At 46.1% G+C, this 22,181-nt stretch overlaps 1 protein-coding gene across 1 annotated transcript in view; it reads left to right on the top strand.

The window, feature by feature from the left end:
• CACNA1H (calcium voltage-gated channel subunit alpha1 H) overlaps positions 1–22,181 on the top strand; it is a 178,958-nt gene that overhangs the window by 10,647 nt on the left and 146,130 nt on the right. The window contains 2 exon segments of the mRNA XM_044303896.1: positions 3,575–3,672; positions 6,692–6,851. Of these exon segments, the coding sequence (XP_044159831.1) occupies positions 3,575–3,672; positions 6,692–6,851 (258 nt within the window).

A 22,181-nucleotide genomic window follows, 5' to 3' on the forward strand; every position in this document is an offset into this window, starting at 1 on the left:
CGCACAACCTGTAGTCAGCACCTGGGGGGGATGGACATATTATTTAGTGGCTACGATTTCCCCCCAGTCTTGCACTGACCGTCCCTTTTAATGTAATCGTCGCTCTCGTCGCGGCACGTCGTCTCTACAAGTTTACTACTTGATAGAAAGTTTTCTTAAGTCTTCTGAGAAATCTTCTGCCCATGTAAACAGATATGAGGACAAACGGAGACCAGGAGAGAAAAATCACTTCCCCACAAGAGCGAGGAGAACGGCAATCAGCCGTGACAGCGCCCGCCGAGCCGCCGAGGCGGAAAATAACCACAATAGCTTGATTGCTGAGATGTATAAAACAAGGCGGGAAAATCAATACAATGCACATTCAGATGTATATTGGGAAATAATACCCCTCATTATGTGGGAGCGGCGCCAGACACCGTGATCGTATCGAAACGTGAGGGCGACTGCATATTCTGTAGCGCGGTACAATTACTGCCTCGTGATGCCGGGACCGGATACAGCAAACAATGGCAGAAATAAATTATAATTAGCTCCTCGAGACACTGTGGGGGTGACTGTACTGAGGGTACTATGACTGTCTCAATTATGGGGGTACAGTGGGCATCACATAGTACCCTCATAACAGTCACACCCACAGTGTCCCCCATAATGCAGCCAGCCATACCACCCTCATGTAACATAGTAACATAGTACATAAGGCCGAAAAAATACATTTGTCCATCCAGTTCGGCCTGTTATCCCGCAAGTTGATCCAGAGGAAGGCAAAAAACCCTGTGAGGTAGAAGCCAATTTTCCCCACTTTAGGGAAATAAAAAATTCCCGACTCCAATCAGGCATCAGAATAACTCCCGGGACCAGCGTCCCCTCTCTAGTAGCTATAGCCTGTAATATTATTACACTCCAGAGATACATCCAGGCCCCTCCTGAGCTCCTTTATTGTACTCACCATCACCACCTCCTCAGGCAGAGAGCTCCATAGTCTCACTGCTCTTACCGTAAAGAATCCTCTTCTATGTTTGTGTACAAACCTTCTTTCCTCCAGACGCAGAGGATGTCCCCTCGGCACAGTCACCGTCCTGGGGATAAACAGATGATGGGAGTGATCTCTGTACTGACCCCTGATATATTTATACACATTAAAAATGTCTGGCTGTATTATGGGGGACACTGTGGGTGACACTGTTATGAGGGTACTATGGCTGTCTATATTATGGGGGACGCTGTGGATATGACTGTTATGAGGGTACTATGTCTGGCTGTATTATGGGGGACACTGTGGGTGTGACTGTTATGAGGGTACTATGTCTGGCTGTATTATGGGGGACGCTGTGGGTGTGACTGTTATGAGGGTACTATGTCTGGCTGTATTATGGGGGACACTATGGGTGTCACTGTTATGAGGGTACTATGTCTGGCTGTATTATGGGGGACACTGTGGATATGACTGTTATGAGGGTACTATGTCTGGCTGTATTATGGGGGACACTGTGGGTGTCACTGTTATGAGGGTACTATGTCTGGCTGTATTATGGGGAACACTATGGGTGTCACTGTTATGAGGGTACTATGTCTGGCTGTATTATGGGGGACACTGTGGGTGTCACTGTTATGAGGGTACTATGTCTGGCTGTAATATGGGGGATGCTGTGGATATGACTGTTATGAGGGTACTATGTCTGGCTGTATTATGGGGGACACTGTGGGTGTCACTGTTATGAGAGTACTATGTTTGGCTGTATTGGGGACACTGGATGTGACCGTACTGAGGGTGGTATGTCTGGCTGTAATATGGGGGACACTGTGGGTGTGACTGTTATGAGGGTACTATGTCTGGCTGTATTATGGGGGACACTATGGGTGTGACTGTTATGAGGGTACTATGTCTGGCTGTATTATGGGGGACACTGTGGATATGACTGTTATGAGGGTACTATGTCTGGCTGTATTATGGGTGACACTGTTATGAGGGTAGTATGGCTGTCTATATTATGGGGGACGCTGTGGATATGACTGTTATGAGGGTACTATGTCTGGCTGCAATATGGGGAACACTATGGGTGTCACTGTTATGAGGGTACTATGTCTGGCTGTATTATGGGGGACACTGTGGGTGTCACTGTTATGAGAGTACTATGTTTGGCTGTATTGGGGACACTGGATGTGACCGTACTGAGGGTGGTATGTCTGGCTGTAATATGGGGGACACTGTGGGTGTGACTGTTATGAGGGTACTATGTCTGGCTGTATTATGGGGGACACTATGGGTGTGACTGTTATGAGGGTACTATGTCTGGCTGTATTATGGGGGACGCTGTGGATATGACTGTTATGAGGGTACTATGTCTGGCTGTAATATGGGGGACACTGTGGGTGTCACTGTTATGAGGGTACTATGTCTGGCTGTATTATGGGGGACACTATGGGTGTCACTGTTATGAGAGTACTATGTTTGGCTGTATTGGGGACACTGGATGTGACCGTACTGAGGGTGGTATGTCTGGCTGTAATATGGGGGACACTGTGGGTGTGACTGTTATGAGGGTACTATGTCTGGCTGTATTATGGGGGACACTATGGGTGTGACTGTTATGAGGGTACTATGTCTGGCTGTATTATGGGGGACGCTGTGGATATGACTGTTATGAGGGTACTATGTCTGGCTGTAATATGGGGGACACTGTGGGTGTCACTGTTATGAGGGTACTATGTCTGGCTGTAATATGGGGGACACTGTGGGTGTCACTGTTATGAGGGTACTATGTCTGGCTGTATTATGGGGGACACTATGGGTGTCACTGTTATGAGGGTACTATGTCTGGCTGTATTATGGGGGACACTGTGGGTGTGACTGTTATGAGGGTACTATGTCTGGCTGTAATATGGGGGACACTGTGGGTGTCACTGTTATGAGGGTACTATGTCTGGCTGTATTATGGGGAACACTATGGGTGTGACTGTTATGAGGGTACTATGTCTGGCTGTATTATGGGGGACACTATGGGTGTCACTGTTATGAGGGTACTATGTCTGGCTGTATTATGGGGAACACTGTGGGTGTCACTGTTATGAGGGTACTATGTTTGGCTGTATTATGGGGGACACTGTGGGTGTGACTGTTATGAGGGTACTATGTCTGGCTGTATTATGGGGAACACTATGGGTGTCACTGTTATGAGGGTACTATGTTTGGCTGTATTATGGGGGACACTGTGGGTGTCACTGTTATGAGGGTACTATGTCTGGCTGTATTATGGGGAACACTATGGGTGTCACTGTTATGAGGGTACTATTGCTGTCTATATTATGGGGGACGCTGTGCATATCCGTGTCATGAAGGCACCGTTGCTGTTATGAGGCCATTGTGCTAGATCTGTGGCTGTTATTGATATGAGGACACTGTATGGAAACACTCAGTGTTATGAAGGCGCCATGGCAGACGTTATTATGGGAGACGGAGGGCGCTATTGTTATGGGCATAGCTAGCTCTGTTATGGGGACTCTCCTGCTCTCCACGTGATGTCACTATGTAGGATTCCATGTGCTCTCTCATTCACCTGCGCTCTCTTTCTCCTAGGATGATGGAATACTCTCTGGACGGACACAACGTCAGCCTGTCTGCCATCCGCACTGTCCGAGTTTTACGGCCGCTAAGAGCCATTAATAGAGTCCCAAGTAAGTGCAAGTTCTCAGCCGCCACTCTCTAATATATGGGGCCCCTGGAACAAGGGGCCAATGCTGCCTTCTCTTTACTATGTGAATTATATTGATGGCTTCGTCAATCGTCATTTTATTTTACTTTGCAACTATTTTTAAGGTAGAAACAGTAATAAAAAAATGTCATCCGGAGCTGTAGAACCCCCCAACTCCAGCCCCCGCAGGGACGTCTGATCTGACAATATCTGGAAGGAATGAAATCAATATCTCAGCGGGTGTCAGAGTTTCCTGCAGGCCGCTCTGCCTTCCCATCAACCGTATATAACCCGAATGAAGCAGCTTTCCAGCTTTGTGTGGATTCACTTTGAGCGTATGCCCCCTTGTGACCACCCGTCACTTTTCGTTAGAGCATTCTATGCTGATTCATTTCTTCATAGATCTTTATAATACTTAGAACTTAGTTTATTTTTTTTTCAGATACAGAGCTCCAGATCCTCTGCATGGACATGGAATTCAATCATAGAATTCTGCTACCTGCAGACACCACTAGAGGGAGCTCAGGAGCTGCCTGCATACTGTCCATACATTGAACTCAATAATAACACAGTCTGCAGTCAGCTCCCTCTAGTGGTGGCTGCTGGTAGCAGAATGTCTATACAGAGAAACTGGCGCCAAATGCTACAAAGATAGATTAAGAATTGAATCAGTTTATTAGTCGGGATCTAAACTTATAGTGCACGTGTGTTCCTGATATGTGAACATATGCTTAGCGCTATATTAATGTTTTTAAAGGGGTCATCGGGGGCCCACAATGATAAGCTGGTCATAGAGATCATCTGCGAGCTACTGGGGAACCCAGTGTTCCTTTTTCTGCAGCACCCCCACAGGGGAAATGAAGCATTACACAGTAGTTCCATTGAAATTACCGTACCTGTGCATGGATATGTCGGGTCCCACAGAGTCAGTAATAGAGTCACGTGCGAGACTTGTGCCTAGCTGTGCAGCTCGGACATAATTGTAATACCAAACGCAACCTGTGGACAGGTGTGGCGCTGTTTTGGGAAGAAAGCGGCTTCTTTTCATCAATGAAAGGAGACGCCAGACACTTGTATCAGGTGTCACCCGGCTTCCATTGTGACAGGTGACATCAAACTTTTTTAGGCAGGTACATATTTAAAGGGGTTAGAAAACACTTGGGGGTGCAGAGGTAGAGGTCGCCCCCCAGGCTTTGGCGACGCAAAGCTTTTCTGGAGCCCAGGAGCTTCACGTTACCCTTCTAAGGCCAAATTCAGGAATGTCTTCACCTCTGGAGGACCCGACATGTCCATACATTTCACAGGTAGTGCATTGATTTCAATGCAAACGGTGTAATGCCTACTTTGTCCTGTGGTGGAGCTGTAGGGCAATGAAACACTGGGTTCCCTCAGAGATTAGAGCCGATCACTTGGTTCCCCAGCAGAAGGACTAACAGTGCTCAGCTTATTTTTTGGAAGACCCTACAGGGCAGAGCCCCTTCAACAATAATAGGGTTTACCCATCATCAGTCTGGAAGATGGTGGTAGTATTCCAGTCGAGGTGATTCATGGACACAGGCGCTCTGTGTCTGTTATTAATTGCGATTGACCGTTAATGGAACATGCTTTGGCCCAGCGATAGTGCGTGGCGCATTACTGGGGTGCGGGGGCGTCTGGATTTAGAGCGGCTTATACTGTTTATTTGGTGTTTAGTATATCGAGGGCTCGTTCAGCACAGAGAGGCTATTTGTTTTCTTGGTTTCGCTGTTTGGTCGTCATGGCGCTCAATCCGAGCAAAATATATTGTTTGTTAGGATGTTAATTTCTATCCGTGCACAAAAAAATATTCGCCAAGAAAAGAAATAGTGTTAAAATGCCTTTAAAGGGATTTTCCAGGAGTAGAATATTAATAACCTGTCCTCAGGAGAGGTCGTCAGTAGGAGATCGGTGGGGTCCGACTCCCAGCACCCCCGCCAATCAGACCGTTGAGCACTGCAGCCAGTGACGTCACATTCATCGGTCACATGGCCTAGGCGCAGCTCAGTTCCATTCGAGTGAATGGGCCTGGGCTGCAATACCAGCCACAGCCACCATACGATGTATGGCGCTGTGCTTTCCAGAAGTCGGACCCCCACCGATCAGATTTTGATGACTTTTCCTGAGGATAGATCATCGATTGTCTACTGCCAGAAAAACCCTTTAATGGGATGAAACGGATGCCAGATTATCAAATGTTCTGAATTATCGGGCAGCCATGGAAATATATGTTAAAGGGGTTGTCCCATTCTCTTACACCCTATTAGAGAATTGTGAGTTTGGATGGGGGGGGGGGTCCTCTGTTTACTCTGGCCAGAGTGGAGGACCCATCCTGTCCTGCATTACACACACACAACCCATCGATGGGAATGGACACTGTGTAATACTTCATCTCTCCTGTGGAGGCGCTGCAGGGACATTAAACACTTACTGCCAGGTTTCCCCAGAGATCACGGCTGATCGCTGGAGGACACTTTGTGTTCAGTGCGTTGTCCTACGACCCTTCTACCAAGTACAGATTGTCCAAAGTGGAGAACCTTCAGCTCTGTGCCGGAGTATCAGATTTACTGGCTTATCATCAAGTGTGGCTGATACGGGGTGGGACGTAAAATATGGCGCTGCTAGGTTTTCAAATGTTAGAAAGTCACAGGACCTATCAGACATTTATAAAGCATTCTATAGTCTGAATACCCCTTTAATGCAGATCAGGATCTCCGGAAAGCTGGATGACAACCCCTATCAATGCTGTAGTAGGAGACCCAGCAACATAAAAAATAGGCAGTTAAAGGGGAACTCCTCATTTTAAAAACAATTCTATTTTGTTACAATTTTTATTTTGTTATTATGTTACTCTCAGGCATCATCTATTTTTTATTTATTTTTTGGAGCAAAATGCTGCTGAGAACTAGAAATATGGAGTTCCCCTTTAAACTACTTGTGTAATATTTCCCGTGTCTGTGACGTGTTGTCTTTGTCTTCCTCTGCAGGTATGAGAATACTGGTGACCCTGCTGTTAGATACTCTGCCTATGTTAGGCAACGTCCTTCTCTTGTGTTTCTTTGTGTTTTTCATCTTCGGGATTGTCGGCGTCCAGCTCTGGGCGGGGTTACTCCGAAACCGGTGTTTCATTGACCAAGATTTCGCAAAGTAAGTGAAGTTCTCTCACTTTGGCGTCACTAGCCTCATGCTGTAGGTGGATACACAACAAATGGCCGGTCTCAGCCTATTGCTGTCAGTCTGTTAAGTTCCTGAAAAAGTTGGGTGACAACCAATATGGCCGCCGTGACAGGTCCCTCAGCTGAGCTCCTAAATGACAAATCTTATTCCCCTTTTTCCTTACTATTACATTTCTGATCCTAGACTCTCGGAAAAGCTGGGCGACCACCCTGGTGGTCATATTGGTTGTCGCTAAGCCTTCCTCGAAGAACATCTTTATATTTGTTACTTACACGGGAAATGATCATTCCTGTTCGTATTTTTTTTTTTTTCAAGGGCGTGTATATTTTTGCAACCATTTAAAAAAAAATCTTAAAAATTTTTAATAAACCTTCTAAGAAAATCTATTTAGTCTATGCAGCTCCTCTGCAAACCTATGTGTTTCTATGGTTACAGACTACAAACACGTCCTGTGTAGTCTGATCCTGTAGAGTACCAGGCATCCGCAAACGGCGGCCCTCCAGCTGTTGTAAAACTACAACTCCCACAATGCCCTGCTGTAGGCTGATACCTGTAGGCTGTTCGGGCATGCTGGGAGTTGTAGTTTTGCAACAGCTGCAGGGCCGCAGTTTGAGGACGCCTGCTGCAGACTGTAGATCAAACTACCCACGGCTACGGGAAGATTCTGACTCCTATGGCTTCTAAGGTCCCTGTCAGAATCCTATGTCTCCCCCTGAGATAAGCGGCGCCGGAGGTGTCTGTAAGTCGCTGATCTCCCCTCTGTTGGAGTAAGTGAGCGTTCTGCATGTTAATGGTAAGTCAGTGTCAATGCGGAGACTAATAAAGGCAACAAGTGCACACCCAACACATGTAGCAGTATACCCCACAAAGGCTTTTTTAAAGGGATGCGCCGGCCCGAGGCGGGATCCTTCCTAAACTGTAATTGACGTTAGGCATGTCAGCCCGCCGCTTGTGATTATACGTAAATAGCCAACTTTCACCTCCAGTCGCTGCTAAAAAGAAAAGAGATTAACCCTTACCATTAATCCACTTAAACCAACGCCGATGGCGACGCTAATCCATCCTTCACGAGGAGGACTCCTATAAGAGGCCATTAAGGAGATTAGGCGACGTCTCCGTATGTGCGTTATCAGCCGCAGTACCCGCCTGCCCCGTCATGTGTCCATGATGGGTCTGTCACAGATAAGGAGAGGACGGTGGGGTGAGAGCGGGCCCCGAAAGGTCAGAGATACGGGAACCGCCAGACCCTATATGGATGCTCTGCAGAAACGTAAAGTGGAAACGTGAGGACTTGGAGGGCCGGACACGTCAAGTGTCATTGATACGGGTTTACTGTAATCTCGTTCACAGCAGACGGGGGTCCTGAGAGATGAAAAGAGCGCTCTGTCTCAGCTCCGGGACGTCTCTCTCAGCGACCCTGTGTAACCCCTGCCGTCTACACCGATAATGACCTGACCAATGTCTCTGGAGGACCCTAAAATGTGGGGCCAACAACCAAGTTTATTTTAAACAGGAGAAAATGAATGCCGCCATACTACTGTCCAAATAAGGGTGTTAAAAATGAGGCCTAGTAACAGTGCTATAGCAGCGTCTACATAATACTGTCATGTGTCATACAGAGACTACATAACAGTATCATCATTTTCCTCTAATACTGCCATACAGTGACTGATTAATAGTATGATATACTGCCATACAGTGACCACATAATACTGCCATACAGTGACCACATAATACTGCCATACAGTGACTGATTAATAGTATGATACACTGCCATACAGTGACCACATAATAGTGCCATACACTGCCTTCATAACACTGCCATAACGTGACTACAAAATAGAATTGTACACTTTCCTTATAATAGCGCCATACACTGACCACATCATAGTATCATTTTTCTTATAGTACCGCCATACAGTGACCATAATATTGTATCACCTTTCTTATAATACGGAAACACAGTGACTACCTAATAGTATCATACACTTTTCTTATAATACTGTCATACAAAATAGTGTAGTAATCTGCCCATTAAAGGGGTTTTCCAAGTGTTACTCTCTCAGTATCTGATTGGTGGGGGTCCGACACCTGGGACCCCCACAGATCAGCTGTTTGAGAAGGCACCAGCACTTGCAGTAGAATTTCCTAGGCCGTGCGACGTCACGTTCCTAGACTCAGCTCAGAGCCCAATGAAGTGAAGGGGCCGAGCTGCAATACCAAGCACGGCCACTATGCCATGTACGGCGCTGTGGTTGGTGAGTATAGAGAGAAGGAGGCTGCACTCACAGGAGCGCCGGTGGGGGGTCCCACGGGTCGGACCCCACTGATCAGATACTGATGACCCATCCTGAGCATAGTAAACACTTGGAAAACCCCTTTAATAGTACTACATACTAATGTAATATTGCCATACAGATACAGTGGTACAATGGGTGCCCCTTTTCATACTGTTCATACACAATGGTAGCCTGCACTGCCCTTACAACACTGCCTACATAATAGTATCGTATGCTTCCCATATAATACCGCTACATTGTACTAACATTCACTGACTACATTATTGTGCGGTGTCATACAGTGCATAATAGTATCATAATCTGCCCCCATAATAGTGCCACATACCTAAAGTGCACAAAGGGTATACACTGCCATACAGTGACACATTATACTAACGTTTAGTGTCTACAATATTGTGACAAGTGTCATACAACAGCTACATAACAGCGCATGCACAATGGTATCATCCTGCTCATCTAATACTGCCATACACGTCCCTTATGATACTGCTATATGGTGCCTACATTACACTAACACTCAGTGCCACAATCTAGCCTCATTATAGTGCCACACGCTTGCATAAAATTGCCATGCAGTGACGACATACTAGTATAATACACCAACATAATAGTGCCACGCATTAAGCATTTAATAATGCCATACAGTGCTGGGCCATGGCACACAATGGGCTCTGCTAAGTGCCCCCCCAGGAATACTGTCAGGACTACACTGCCCATAGTGCCACCCCATAATGATGGCTATAATATCAGCCTTCGTGTAGTCGCTGTGGTGCCAGGGACACAGTAAGCCCCACAGGGCCACACTCATAGTGCCCCTCGGTGCCAACCTCCACAGACATCAGCCAGGAGGCTATAGCCTTTTAGCAGGTGCTAACCATGGCCGCCAATAGGTGCCCCACTGGGACTGAAATGCTGCCCCCTGCAGTCAGAGTAGATCACTGCCTGGGGCAAAGAGTTCACCTTGCTTCGTGGCTCCCCGTGCCCTCTGAGACCTGCCTGAGGCTCAGGAGGTCCATGCCCCTTCCCTGTAAACTGCCATTAATAACCGCCATGCTACCAATGGAAAAAAAATACTGCATGTGTGGACTGGCAGGATCTGGGCATCTGCCGGGGTCATCCGTTGAACAAGGCGATTTTGCCTCTTGCAGGTTGTCGGGCGGCTCATCAGTGGAGCTCCTAGCAAAGAAGTCATTTAAATTCCACTTTCCCTCTCATGCGGCTCAGGACGAAAAACATTTTGGAAAGGTTGGGAGATGAGTTAGGTTGTGCTATTTAAATGCAGATATAGTGTGTAATGGGGGCAGAGGGCACCAGATAAAGACACCGCACGTCCCCTGTATAGAAACCAGTCACAGCAAGGGAGAAGAAGGAGAACGCCTGTCAGCAGCTCTACAGGATGTTATAGGAGCCATCCCGTTTCTGATATAGATATAAAGAAGTCTGCATACAAAGATCAGTCACTTCCTGAATATATTATATTACCAATACTGGTCCTGTATTATACTCCAGAGCTGCAATCTCTACTCTACTGGTGGAGTCACTGTGTACATACCTTACATTACTTATCCTGTACTGATCCCGGGTTACATCCTGTATTATACTCCAGAGCTGCAATCTCTACTCTACTGGTGGAGTCACTGTGTACATACCTTACATTACTTATCCTGTACTGATCCCGGGTTACATCCTGTATTATACTCCAGAGCTGCACTCCCTATTCTGCTGGTGCAGTCACTGTGTACATACATTACATTACTTATCCTGTACTGATCCCGAGTTACATCCTGTATTATACTCCAGAGCTTCACTCACTATTCTGCTGGTGGAGTCACTGTGTACATACGTTACATTACTTATCCTGTACGGATCCCGAGTTACATCCTGTATTATACTCCAGAGCTGCACTCACTATTCTGCTGGTGCAGTCACTGTGTACATACATTACATTACTTATCCTGTACTGATCCCGAGTTACATCCTGTATTATACTCCAGAGCTTCACTCACTATTCTGCTGGTGCAGTCACTGTGTACACACATTACATTACTTATCCTGTACTGATCCTGTGTTACATCCTGTATTATACTCCAGAGCTGCACTCCCTATTCTGCTGGTGCAGTCACTGTGTACATACGTTACATTACTTATCCTGTACTGATCCAGAGTTACATCCTGTATTATACTCCAGAGCTGCACTCACTATTCTGCTGGAAGAGTCACTGTGTACATACATTACATTACTTATCCTGTACTGATCCTGAGTTACATCCTGTATTATACTCCAGAGCTGCACTCCCTATTCTGCTGGTGCAGTCACTGTGTACATACATTACATTACTTATCCTGTACTGATCCTGAGTTACATCCTGTATTATACCCCAGAGCTGCACTCACTATTCTGCTGGAAGAGTCACTGTGTACATACATTACTTATCCTGTACTGATCCTGAGTCACATCCTGTATAATACTCCAGAGCTGCACTCACTATTCTGCTGGTGCAGTCACTGTGTACATACATTACTTATCCTGTACTGATCCCGAGTTACATCCTGTATTATACTCCAGAGCTGCACTCACTATTCTGCTGGTGCAGTCACTGTGTACATACATTACTTATCCTGTACTGATCCTGAGTTACATCCTGTATTATACTCCAGAGCTGCACTCACTATTCTGCTGGTGCAGTCACTGTGTACATACATTACATTACTTATCCTGTACTGATCCTGAGTTACATCCTGTATTATACTCCAGAGCTGCACTCACTATTCTGCTGGTGCAGTCACTGTGTACATACATTACATTACTTATCCTGTACTGATCCTGAGTTACATCCTGTATTATACTCCAGAGCTGCACTCACTATTCTGCTGGTGCAGTCACTGTGTACATACATTACTTATCCTGTACTAGATCCTGAGTTACATCCTGTATTATACTCCAGAGCTGCACTCACTATTCTGCTGGTGCAGTCACTGTGTACATACATTACTTATCCTGTACTGATCCTGAGTTACATCCTGTATTATACTCCAGAGCTGCACTCACTATTCTGCTGGTGCAGTCACTGTGTACATACATTACTTATCCTGTACTGATCCTGAGTTACATCCTGTATTATACTCCAGAGCTGCACTCACTATTCTGCTGGTGCAGTCACTGTGTACATACATTACTTATCCTGTACTGATCCTGAGTTACATCCTGTATTATACTCCAGAGCTGCACTCACTATTCTGCTGGTGCAGTCACTGTGTACATACATTACTTATCCTGTACTGATCCTGAGTTACATCCTGTATTATACTCCAGAGCTGCACTCACTATTCTGCTGGTGCAGTCACTGTGTACATACATTACATTACTATCCTGTACTGATCCTGAGTTACATCCTGTATTATACTCCAGAGCTGCACTCACTATTCTGCTGGTGAAGTCACTGTGTACATACATTACATTACTGATCCTGTACTGATCCTGAGTTACATCCTGTATTATCCTCCAGAGCTGCACTCACTATTCTGCTGGTGGAGTCACTGTGTACATACATTACTTATCCTGTACTGATCCTAAATTACATCCTGTATTATACTCCAGAGCTGCACTCACTATTCTGCTGGTGGAGTCACTGTGTACATACATTACATTACTTATCCTGTACTGATCCCGAGTTACATCCTGTATCAGACTCCAGAGCTGCACTCACTATTCTGCTGGTGCAGTCACTGTGTACATACATTACATTACTAATCCTGTACTGACCCTGAGTTACATTCTGTATTATACTCCAGAGCTGCACTCACTATTCTGCTGGTGGAGTCACTGTGTACATACATTACATTACTTATCCTGTACTGATCCTGAGTTACATCCTGTATTATACTCCAGAGCCTCATTCACAATTCTGCAGTTTATTACTGGAAACAGTCAACAATCTGGTTGTTGGCCCCAGTAGCTAGGCTTGAGCTCCTATAATGCAGGGGAACAGTTAGTTTTTCCTTCATACTGTATAATTACTGTACAATGCCAGGTGAAAAATACTCGCAGAAGAATCCCTGGGCAGACACCGAAAAAGCAGGGAATGCTGCAGAAGGTGTGAAGTCTGCAGAATGGAAAATGTCTTTATTCTCCATGACAGAGGTTGAAAATGGGTGAAATGAGGGACCCCAAAAATCAGATAAGATAGGGAGAATGTGATAATAGCTGATGTGACCAGAATCATCGCTTCAAATTGGGGCCTCTACAAGGTGACGCAGCACTAGACACGAGGCCCCCTGGGGTCATGTAATTTTGGATCTCCCTATGGGGTTAGGACAGTAGGGACCCCTCATCACCATGGAGGGCATGCTAGCTTTTGACCCTTTGATTGGCACTTGAGGGGTGTTCAGCAGCTGATGTAACTGTCGCACCCTTTACACCACCTTTAGGGTTGTCCCAGTGACCGGTCTTCTTTAAGACCTTCGATAAATAGCAGATGATACAATTTTTGCTCTACTGATGGCGGCTGCGGTTGTTATTCGGCCTCAGATTTCCCACACTGTCGCCTACTCCCGTTACTCACCCAGTGCAAAACAAAATCTTCAGATCAAGTAACACAAAAACTGTCGCCTCTGTATTATGTCCTTACTAATATAATCACATGAGTGGGCAGGTCACTGCCTCCGCCAAGGTCAACACGCTCCTCTCCTGCTGTGGGTTACTTTCTGCATCTGTGATCTGTCCTATGATCTGATTGGCTAAGATATTCAATTTCCTTCTATTCTATGATCTATGATCCTTACCATGATCCGATTGGTTACAGAGTGTTCTATCCCCGCCCCTTTCCAACTCACCTCCTGCTGCCATGATCCGATTGGTTACAGTGTTCTATCCCCGCCCCTTTCCAACTCACCTCCTGCTGCCATGATACAATTGGTTATAGAGTGTTCTATCCCAGCCCCTTTCCAACTCACCTCCTGCTGCCATGATCCGATTGGTTACAGAGTGTTCTATCCCCGCCCCTTTCCAACTCATCTCCTGCTGCCATTATCCGATTGGTTACAGAGTGTTCTATCCCCGCCCCTTTCCAACTCATCTCCTGCAGCTGTGATCCCTACCATGATCTGATTGGCTACAGATTCTTCAATCCCCGCCCCTTCCCACCTCACCTCCTGGTGTTAGGATCATTCCCATGATGGGATTGGTTACTCAGTATTCTTTCTACCTTACATTTTGTGCTACAGGATCCAAGTGTTGACCATATTGATCCTGTAAAATATAATCTCCTCTCATTTCCATTCACTCTTCTCCTGTATGCAGTTACCTGGGCTGGATGGGGTCAGGGCCAGGGGACACCCGTCATTTCAGTCCATTGTGGTCCCAGAGGTGGGACCCTTATGTTTCAGATGTACTTTGTGTTGATCACAGAGGTGGGACCCTTATGTGTCAGATGTACTAGGTGGTGGTCCCAGAGGTGGGACCCTTATGTTTCAGATGTACTAGGTGGTGGTCCCAGAGGTGGGACCCTTATGTGTCAGATGTACTAGGTGGCGGTCCCAGAGGTGGGACCCTTATGTTTCAGATGTACTAGGTGGCGGTCACAGAGGTGGGACCCTTATGTGTCAGATGTACTAGGTGGTGGTTCCAGAGGTGGGACTCTTATGTGTCAGATGTACTAAGTGGTGGTCCCAGAGGTGGGACCCTTATGTGTCAGATGTACTAGGTGGTAGTCCCAGAGGTGGGACCCTTATGTTTCAGATGTACTAGGTGGTGGTCCCAGAGGTGGGACCCTTATGTTTCAGATGAACTAGGTGGTGGTCCCAGAGGTGGGACCCTTATGTGTCAGATGTACTAGGTGGTGGTCCCAGAGGTGGGACCCTTATGTGTCAGATGTACTAGGTGGTGGTCCCAGAGGTGGGACCCTTATGTGTCAGATGTACTAGGTGGTGGTCCCAGAGGTGGGACCCTTATGTGTCAGATGTACTAGGTGGTGGTCCCAGAGGTGGGACCCTTATGTTTCAGATGTACTAGGTGGCGGTCACAGAGGTGGGACCCTTATGTGTCAGATGTACTAGGTGGCGGTCCCAGAGGTTGGACCCTTATGTGTCAGATGTACTATGTGGTGGTCCCAGAGGTGGGACCCTTATGTGTCAGATGTACTAGGTGGCGGTCCCAGAGGTTGGACCCTTATGTGTCAGATGTACTAGGTGGTGGTCCCAGAGGTGGGACCCTTATGTTTCAGATGTACTAGGTGGCGGTCACAGAGGTGGGACCCTTATGTGTCAGATGTACTAGGTGGCGGTCCCAGAGGTTGGACCCTTATGTGTCAGATGTACTATGTGGTGGTCCCAGAGGTGGGACCCTTATGTGTCAGATGTACTAGGTGGCGGTCCCAGAGGTGGGACCCTTATGTGTCAGATGTACTAGGTGGCGGTCCCAGAGGTGGGACCCTTATGTGTCAGATGTACTAGGTGGTGGTCCCAGAGGTTGGACCCTTATGTGTCAGATGTACTAGGTGGTGGTCCCAGAGGTGGGACCCTTATGTGTCAGATGTACTAGGTGGCGGTCCCAGAGGTGGGACCCTTATGTGTCAGATGTACTAGGTGGCGGTCCCAGAGGTGGGACCCTTATGTGTCAGATGTACTAGGTGGCGGTGACAGAGGCCAGAACGGCATATTCTGATGTGAGAATAGACTTTTAATGCAGATGACTTTGCTTTTTATTATTCCGCCGCCTAAAAAACAACAACTTTTTTTTACATTCAAAAAGTTACAAAAATTTCCTTCGCAAACTTCCTAATCCTGAAGCAACTTGGAGATTGGAGAGAAATCTTTCAGCCCAAGATATAAAACCTCCACACTGCCGTCTCCCCCGGTCCCTGTCGTAGTCCTCCGCACTCTCCCAGCACTCGCTCAGGTTGTACATTTTTCTTTTGTGATGATTTTATTACTTGTTTCTCTATTTTTCACTCCTGAGTTTTTTTTTCATTTTGGTGCACAAAGAAGTTGAAGGAGCAGCAAAGCTCGGACTATTTCCGCCGTCTCTGCGCCCACAGATCTGTCCTTATGTATTGTGCCCAGCAATCTACCTTCTTCCAGGAAAACACCTTCTGTTCTCACTCCATCAAATCCCGGAGATTGCTTTAACCCTTTGATGACGGGTCTAACCTGTAAGAACGCCGCCACCACCCTCTACTGGAGCTGGAAGCTTCACATACTTGTGTGCTGCAGATCTGGGTGGCACGGTCCGTTCTGCTGACCGCGCCGGAGGGCATCTCGGGGGGGGGGGGGGGTTCATCTATATTAAAAATGTCCTAAATGATGATCTACCGGAGAAGCCCCCGTCGTTACACTGATGACAGCCCCGCTCTGTTCTGCCGCAATCCTGCGCTGCCAAACATGACTTTGCGCACATACATAATAGAAACGCATTTGTTGCAATGACAGACACGTACACGTGGAACAGGGAAGAGGTACGAAGCAGAGGGCACAAGAATTCCGCGTCATGTGGCACCAAAACACCGGGCGTAAATTCTCAGTTTTTTTTCAGTGTTTTAGAAGCTATCCAGAATAAGGGAGGAGTCCCAAAATGCATCACATATTATTTGGCGCAAAATATTGGTAATTTTAGTGCTGTTTCTGCCTGACTTGTCTCATTTTGGCACAGTAAGAGGGCGTCCCCTTCCTGCTTCACCCCCCCCCCCCCCCCTTTACTTATTTGTCTATACGAAGAGGTGAGGCTTGTTTCTACACTCAGCGCGCTATAGTGCGACTTGTCTGGTGGAAGCAACTGTGATAAACACCGGCTGTTACTCGGGTTTTTCCTGATCTGAACATGGCTGACATCCCCTGATTTGGGGGGTAAAAAAGTCATTCGAACAGTGAAAGGAAAACGTGTCTTCTCCTTCAGCTTCCCGGCCGAGGATTCTTGAGCAATCGAATTGCTCCATCTGTTTAACCAGTTCAAGGGGAGGGGGGGAAAAAAGCGTAATGCCTATGATTATTATGAGCATTTACAGTAGTAGTATTATGGTGTCACCACTAGGGGCGCTATTTTTTTAAAAAAAAAATACAATACAAATGACAAAAAAAAAAAAAAAAAGTGAGGGAAGGACGCCCGGCGGCTGCTGGCTTCCTCACTGCACCTGCGCTGAATACGTCACAGGGAGGAAGCCGGCTGCCGGAGAATGTCCTTCCCTCACTGCGCCTGCGCCGAATACTGAACGGGACGAGATTTTCTAAGTAGACACAGGAGAGCAGCGTTGCCCTGGCCCTGTCAATCAAGAGAAGAAGGGCGTGAAAAGAGGTGGGCAAACGGAGCCTCAAGGAGCAGGTGCAACGCCCCCCCCCCCCTAGAGACTAACTATAATATTATAAAAGTTCATTTTTCTCAATAACGGCGGCAGGCAGTGAGATGGCGCTAATATAGTTATAGTCAGCACATCGCTAGTGTCAGCCAGCTAAATACCCATTTTTCAGGTGACAGAAACCCTTTTAAGATGGATAAACGCAAATGTGTTAACGATCCAGACAATTTCTGCTACATATGCGGCAAATACACTACTTATGACCAGCGCAAGAATCTGACAAAGCGAGTGCGTCCTGCAGCTCGGGATGCGTTTGTGCTCGCAGTGCAGAACAGACTGAATGAGTAGACAACCGGCTTACAGCACATGAACAACTTGGCTGCCGAACGTCATTGAAAGTGCATTCCCATCTTGACTTTTTCCCACTCAATTTGGGGACACGTAAGTGACGAACACGGAGAGCGGGTCCATAAAGATATTTCTACAATGGAGAACGGGTATCGAGCCCGCTGGAATCCCAACGTGATGCCTGAAGCACTTTTACCAGTACTGGGCCGTGCTCAAGAAAGACTTTTAAACTGAAAAACGAGACTTTTTGAAATTTTATTCCAGACCATTTTCATACACTGTTTACTACGCAAACTTTGATGTAGATCAGGAAATTGTTGGAGTTAGGGCTCTTTCACACTTGCGTTCTTGTCTTCCGGCATAGAGTTCCGTCGTCGGGGCTCTATGCCGGAAGAATCCTGATCAGTTTTATCCTAATGCATTCTGAATGGAGTGAAATCCGTTCAGGATGCATCAGGATGTCTTCAGTTCCGGAACGGAACGTTTTTTGGCCGGAGAAAATACCGCAGCATGCTGCGCTTTTTGCTCCGGCCAAAAATCCTGAAGACTTGCCGCAAGGCCGGATGCGGAGTGAATGCCCATTGAAAGGCATTGATCCGGATCTGGCCTTAAGCTAAACGTCGTTTCGGCGCATTGCCGGATCCGACGTTTAGCTTTTTCTGAATGGTTACCATGGCTGCCGGGACGCTAAAGTGTAGCGGGGGGCGGGGGAGCAGCATACTTACCGTCCGTGCGGCTCCCGGGGCGCTCCAGAGTGACGTCAGGGCGCCCCAGGCGCATGGATGACGTGATCGCATGGCACGTCATCCATGCGCATGGGGCGCTCTGACGTCACTCTGGAGCGCCCCGGGAGCCGCGCGGACTGTAAGTATACCGCTCCCCCGCTCCCCGCTCCTACTATGGCAACCAGGACTTTAATAGCGTCCTGGCTGCCATAGTAACACTGAACGCATTTTGAAGACGGATCCGTCTTCAAGTGCTTTCAGTACACTTGCGTTTTTCCGGATCCGGCGTGTAATTCCGGCAAGTGGAGTACACGCCGGATCCGGACAACACAAATGTGAAAGAGGCCTAAAACTCGTTCTGTTCAAAAATTATTCAATGCTTTCCAAGTGCTTAATCCATTTAGGCGTACTTATGCATAGCAAAATCTCGTGACGCGTTACAACAATTCTGACTTCGGATTTGTAATCCGCACACTCTATTTAGTACAGGACAAATGGTTTTTGCGCAGTAGCAGACGAAAAGTTTTTGTTGTTGTTGCCTGGTGTTATTTATTTATTTATTAAATGTAAATATACAGCGTATAATAGGAAGGCAGAAGAGCGTCATGGGAGTTCTCATCGATTACCGAGAAGGGGTGGCTGAAAACCTGTCCTATACTGAGAGGAAGTCCTCTGGATACAGTCTAAGCCCCTTTAAAGAGGACCCGTCCCCTCTCCTGACATTTTAGTAACTACTTGCATTCCCCATTGTAATAACAACTCTGTGTAACCAGATCAAGGAAAAGAGCAAAATACATATCATCGTTAGTAGTATTATGGTGTCACCACTAGGGGCGCTGTGTTTAAGATAAATTTTGTTTAAATAATTATGCATATGGTATTATGATTTTATTATGTATAGTATTATGTATTGCATGTGTGTTATAACCGCTGTATGATGGTTTGTTACAGCCTCTCCTTGTGATGCCCAACCTGCGGCCCACCAGCTGTTGCAAAACGACAACTTTCAGCATGCCTGGACAGACCTACAGCTATTAGGGCATGCTGGGAGTTGTAGTTTTGCAACAGCTTGAGGGCCGCAGGTTGAGCATCCCTGCTCCAGAGTAACTGCTGCATAGGAGGCCGTGCCTGGCTGAGCGCTGTCTACACTGGAGGCAGTGATTCACGTGATCACAGATTGTCTGGTCATGTGACTCTGCTTCAGGGTTTGACTATTACACAGTCATAAAAAAAAATGATAGTTAAAAAAAGTTAAACAAAAAGAAACATAATCATAGAATAAAAGCCTGATTCCTAAAAAAAACAACTACTATTGAGTAAAAAATAAAAATAAAAATCGGTAAAAAAGCTTTATCAGCTATACAATACAATGACAAATGCAAGTAAAAAAAAATAAAAATCACATTAATAACGCAAGTGAAAACATTTAATAGTAATATCATGGTGGTACCACTAGGGGCGCTCTTAAAATTAATATTTATTATATAGTTAATGCGGTTGAAAAAAGACAAATGTCCATTAAGTTCAACCAAGGGATCGGTGGGGACGTGAATCCCAGAAGGAAGTGAGCCTCAGATTTTTACACATTTTCATAAGCATTAATGTTTTTTTACTTTAAAGAATTTATCTAAACCCTTTATGAAACCGTCCCCTGTTCCTGCTGTCACCACGTCCTGAGGACGTCTATTCCACATCTTCACAGTTCTTACAGTAAAGAAGATTTGACGCTTCCGGAGACTGAACTTTTTCCTCTCCAGTCGGAGGCAGTGCCCCCTTGTCTTTTGAGCACATTTTAAACTGAACAGTTTTTCTCCATATTTTTTGTATGGCCCATTTATATACTTGTATAGGTTAATCATGTCCCCCCTTAGACGTCTCTTCTCAACACTAAATAAATGTAATGCTTTTAATATTTCTTCAAAACTAAGACCTTCCGTTCCCCCTATCAGTATAGTCGCTCTCCTCTGCACTTTTTCCAGCTCCAGGGCATCCTTTCTATGGACTGGTGCCCAGAACTGAACTGCGTATTCCAGATGAGGCCGCACCAATGCTTTGTAAAGTGGTAATATCACATCCCTGCCCCGCGAGTCCATGCCTTGTTTAGACAGTATCCTGGTGGCCTTAGAAGCAGCTGATTGACATTGTGCTGTAATTTAATCTACCATCCACAAGGACACCCAAATGCTTCTCTATAAGTGACTCTCCCAGTGCTACATCCCCTAGGACATATGAAGCACAGAGATTATTACTACCAAGATGCAGAACTTTACATTTGTCCACATTGAACCTCATTTGCCAAGCTGATGCCCAATCACTCAGAGTGTCCCAGTCAGCTTGTAGTTTATGGACATCTTCCATAGACCGTACAGTTCTACCCTGCTTAGTGTCATCTGCAAAAAATTTTTTTTATTTATTTATGTTTTGCTAATCAGAAACAAATGCAGATATGAAATCTATGGCAGGAAGGCAGAAGAGCCTCTTGGGAGTTGTCATCCACACTATTTACAGGTGGCTGACCCTGCCCTACATTGGGGACCCCTTTTTAAAGAGGAGCTCTCACCTTTACTGACACGTCTGTTTTAGTAGCTACTTGCACCCCCCATGTAAAAACTATTCTGAAGCATCTATGTTTATGACTGTATGTTATACCAATCCTCTATTATTCTTACTTGTAGTTATGAATGAGTTTACAGCAGTCTGCAATGGCGGCTCATCTGGGTGATACAATTATTTACTAAAATAGACATGTCAGGAGAAAGGATGGGTGCACTTTAAGGTTTCTAGGTGCACTTCTCCTTTAAATAGGCACCAAACACTGGAGAAAGTTGCGCCGGATCCATGAGAGCGATGAGCTCTACAACAAGTAGGTGCACAGCTCTATAATCAGAAGCGGCAGGAGCTCATTTCAGATATAATAACTTTCCATATTGCTTTTCATTGTGCAAACCCTTTCCTCCCGATGAGATTGAGGCGTAATTTTCCAAGTAGCAACATAAGCATGAGACGGCATGTCTGTCAGCAGCACGGGGAATTGGTTTACTACTTCTTCCCACGACGCATACAATTAAATTCACAGGACTGATACACAGGAATATATCCAAAAACTCTTTGTGGGGGAGGGGAATGGCAGCTTTTATATATTTACCCCAAATCCTTCAGTCTTCTTTGTCTCCCACAACGAAAATCTATGAGCAAGAAGTGAAGCTTTAAATTTGACCTAGAAGTAGTCAGACCCCCTGCCGCTTAACGGAGCTGACTCCTGAAGAGGGCATCTGTAATATATTAACTACCAGGGCACCCCAATGCCACCACAAGTCCTTTAATAGGCAAATACCTTCTCTTCTAGGCTAAAGGAAGATTTTTATCGTTTATAAAATCCATATTATCATTCTACAATAAGACTTCATGTTGAGGCATGTACACAGACCCCATGGCGGTACCCTAGGTACGTTAGATTTTGGGACCTGTAACAGTGGAACTTCTTGAGTTTTAATGGATTAGGCCTCTTTCACACTTGCGTTGTCCGGATCCGTTGTGTACTCCATTTGCCGGAATTACACGCCGGATCCGGAAAAACGCAAGTGTACTGAAAGCATTTGAAGACGGATCCGTCTTCAAAATGCTTTCAGTGTTACTATGGCA

The sequence above is a fragment of the Bufo gargarizans genome, chromosome 8, assembly GCF_014858855.1.
Source record: "Bufo gargarizans isolate SCDJY-AF-19 chromosome 8, ASM1485885v1, whole genome shotgun sequence".
Taxonomy (NCBI): Eukaryota; Metazoa; Chordata; class Amphibia; order Anura; family Bufonidae; genus Bufo; species Bufo gargarizans.